This window comes from Eptesicus fuscus, chromosome 5 (assembly GCF_027574615.1).
Source record: "Eptesicus fuscus isolate TK198812 chromosome 5, DD_ASM_mEF_20220401, whole genome shotgun sequence".
Classification (NCBI taxonomy): Eukaryota; Metazoa; Chordata; class Mammalia; order Chiroptera; family Vespertilionidae; genus Eptesicus; species Eptesicus fuscus.
Genome location: NC_072477.1, coordinates 104,554,287 through 104,556,436, shown reverse-complemented (window position 1 = coordinate 104,556,436; position 2,150 = coordinate 104,554,287). Strand labels below are relative to the sequence as shown.

Here is a 2,150-nt window from a genome sequence, read left to right as displayed (position 1 = left end):
CCTTTGTTAGATATATAGTTTGCAAATATTTTATTTTGTGCATTGCCTCTTTGTTATTGTTATTTCCTTTTCTGTGCAAAAGCGTTTTAGTTTGATACAGTCACTATTTTGTATTTTTAGTATTGTTGTTGTGCTTTTGGTGTCAGATCCAAGAAATTATTGCCAAAGCAAATGTCCAGAAGATTTTTTTCTTGTTTTATTCTAAGAGTTTTATGGTTTAGGTCCAATGTTTAAATCTTTAAACAATTTGAGTTGATTTTTGTGTATGGTATGAGATGATGGTCAAATTTGATTTGTCTACATGTGGCTATTCAGTTTTTCCAAAACTATTATTGAAGAGACTGTCCTTTCCACATAATGTATTCTTGCCACTCTTGTCAAATGTCATTGACTATGTTTAATTCTGGACTCTTTATTCTGTAACATGAGTATATGTTACTGTTTTTATACCAGTACCAGCTTTTTTTTTTTTCTTCCTCAAAATTGCTTGGCTATTTGGGGTCTTTTGTAGCTCCATACATATTTTAGGATGATTTTTATACTTGTAAAAAATGTTATTGGTATTTTAATAGGTATTGCATTGAATCTGTAGTTCACTTTAGGTAGTATGAACATTTTAACAATATTAATTTTTCTAATACATAAACACAGGATATCTTTCCACTTATATTTTCCATTGGTGTTTCATTTCTATTTACTTATTTTTAGGAAAAAAATCCAGGATTTTATTGTTCTCATATCAAAGGGCCGGTCTTTGCAGAATGGTGGAGTGAGTTTTCACAGCAGGGAGTTAGCCCCTACTTGCCATAGCTGAGAGGGTTCTGTAGGACCACAATGACCAAATCCCTGCTCAGGAACAACTTGGAGATGTAGCTGTTCTTGTTGACTGACTTGGACCTTTTCTTGCACTTGACTCTGTTGGGGACCTCATTCCACAGCTGCTTCACATTCTCCATGTTGCAATGCCTGTCAAAAGCCTTCACATGGCCCAGGAGCCTCTTGTTACCACAGTTGATGAGCACCAGGGTGTTGTTCTTACTGACTATGTAAGCACGGAGAGTGGGCTCGTGTTGAACTCTTCCTCCTCCCACTTCTGCAGCTCCTCCATGGTCATCTCACTCTTGGGCTTGTTGAGAAGACTCATGGTGGCCATGGTTGCCTCTCAGAACACTCCTGTCCTCCACATGGCATCAGCCTCTGAAGAGAAAGAGTGAGAAAGACAGGACTTCTGCTTCCTACAGCCCACTTCTGTGGGCGCCTGCACAAACTTATCCACTCATCCATTGGTGTGGGTGTGGCCTGTTGCCCAAGCTAGCCGCCAGCCCTGAGAGGCATTGGAGTAAAATGCTTGCTTAGTGGTTCAAGGTCATTCAGGACCATATAGATTGGATGTTCAGGACTATGGAGAGAAAAAGAAAGCGGGTTGATTTAAACCATTTTGTTGTAGAATGGCACAGGTGGCAGCAAGGAAAGGACACACCAGTTCTAAATGCCTGCCTGCCCTCTTTTCGGGCTCATTGGTGTTTAATTAATTTATTTTATTTTTCCCCCTTTCTTTTCTTTTTCTTTTTTAAAATATATTTTATTGATTTTTTACAGAGAAGAAGGGAGAGGGATAGAGAGCTAGAAACATCGATGAGAGAGAAACATCGATCAGCTGCCTCCTGCACAGCCCCTACTGGGAATGTGCCCGCAACTGAGGTACATGATTGGGTGTTTTGGCTTCCTCATATTGCAAATCATTGATTTGATTATCAGAATCCTCTAATCTATAGCTGACTCCCTGTGAATTGATCTTTATTTCAGTTAGTATATGCTTAATTTCTGACTGGTCCTTTTTCATGTCTTAATGTTCTCACTAAGATTCTTGAAATTCTCACTAAGATCCTTGAAAGTCTTACTAAGTTCCTTGAAGTTCTCATTAAGTTCCTTGTGAAATCTTATAACCATTGTTTTGAACTCTGTATCTAGTACTTTGCTTGATTCCATTTCATTTAGTTATTTTTCTGGAGATTTCTTCTATGCTTTCATTTGTGAGGTGTTACTTTGTCTCTGCATTTTTGGCTGGTTACTTGTGTTTGTTTTTCTGGTAGAACTGGTAGAGTGGCCTTGTGGCCTTGTGTTGTAAATGTCCTATAGGGCCCAGTGGC

The 2,150-nt window shown here is 38.6% G+C and overlaps 1 protein-coding gene across 1 annotated transcript; it reads right to left on the bottom strand.

Moving 5' to 3' along the window:
• Positions 1-797: 797 nt before the first annotated feature.
• LOC103303288 (small nuclear ribonucleoprotein Sm D2-like) lies at positions 798-1,144 on the bottom strand. Its single transcript, XM_054715622.1, is given in 2 exon segments — positions 798-1,039; positions 1,042-1,144. Coding segments are annotated over 2 exon segments (345 nt in total).
• Between the last annotated feature and the right edge of the window lie 1,006 nt (positions 1,145-2,150).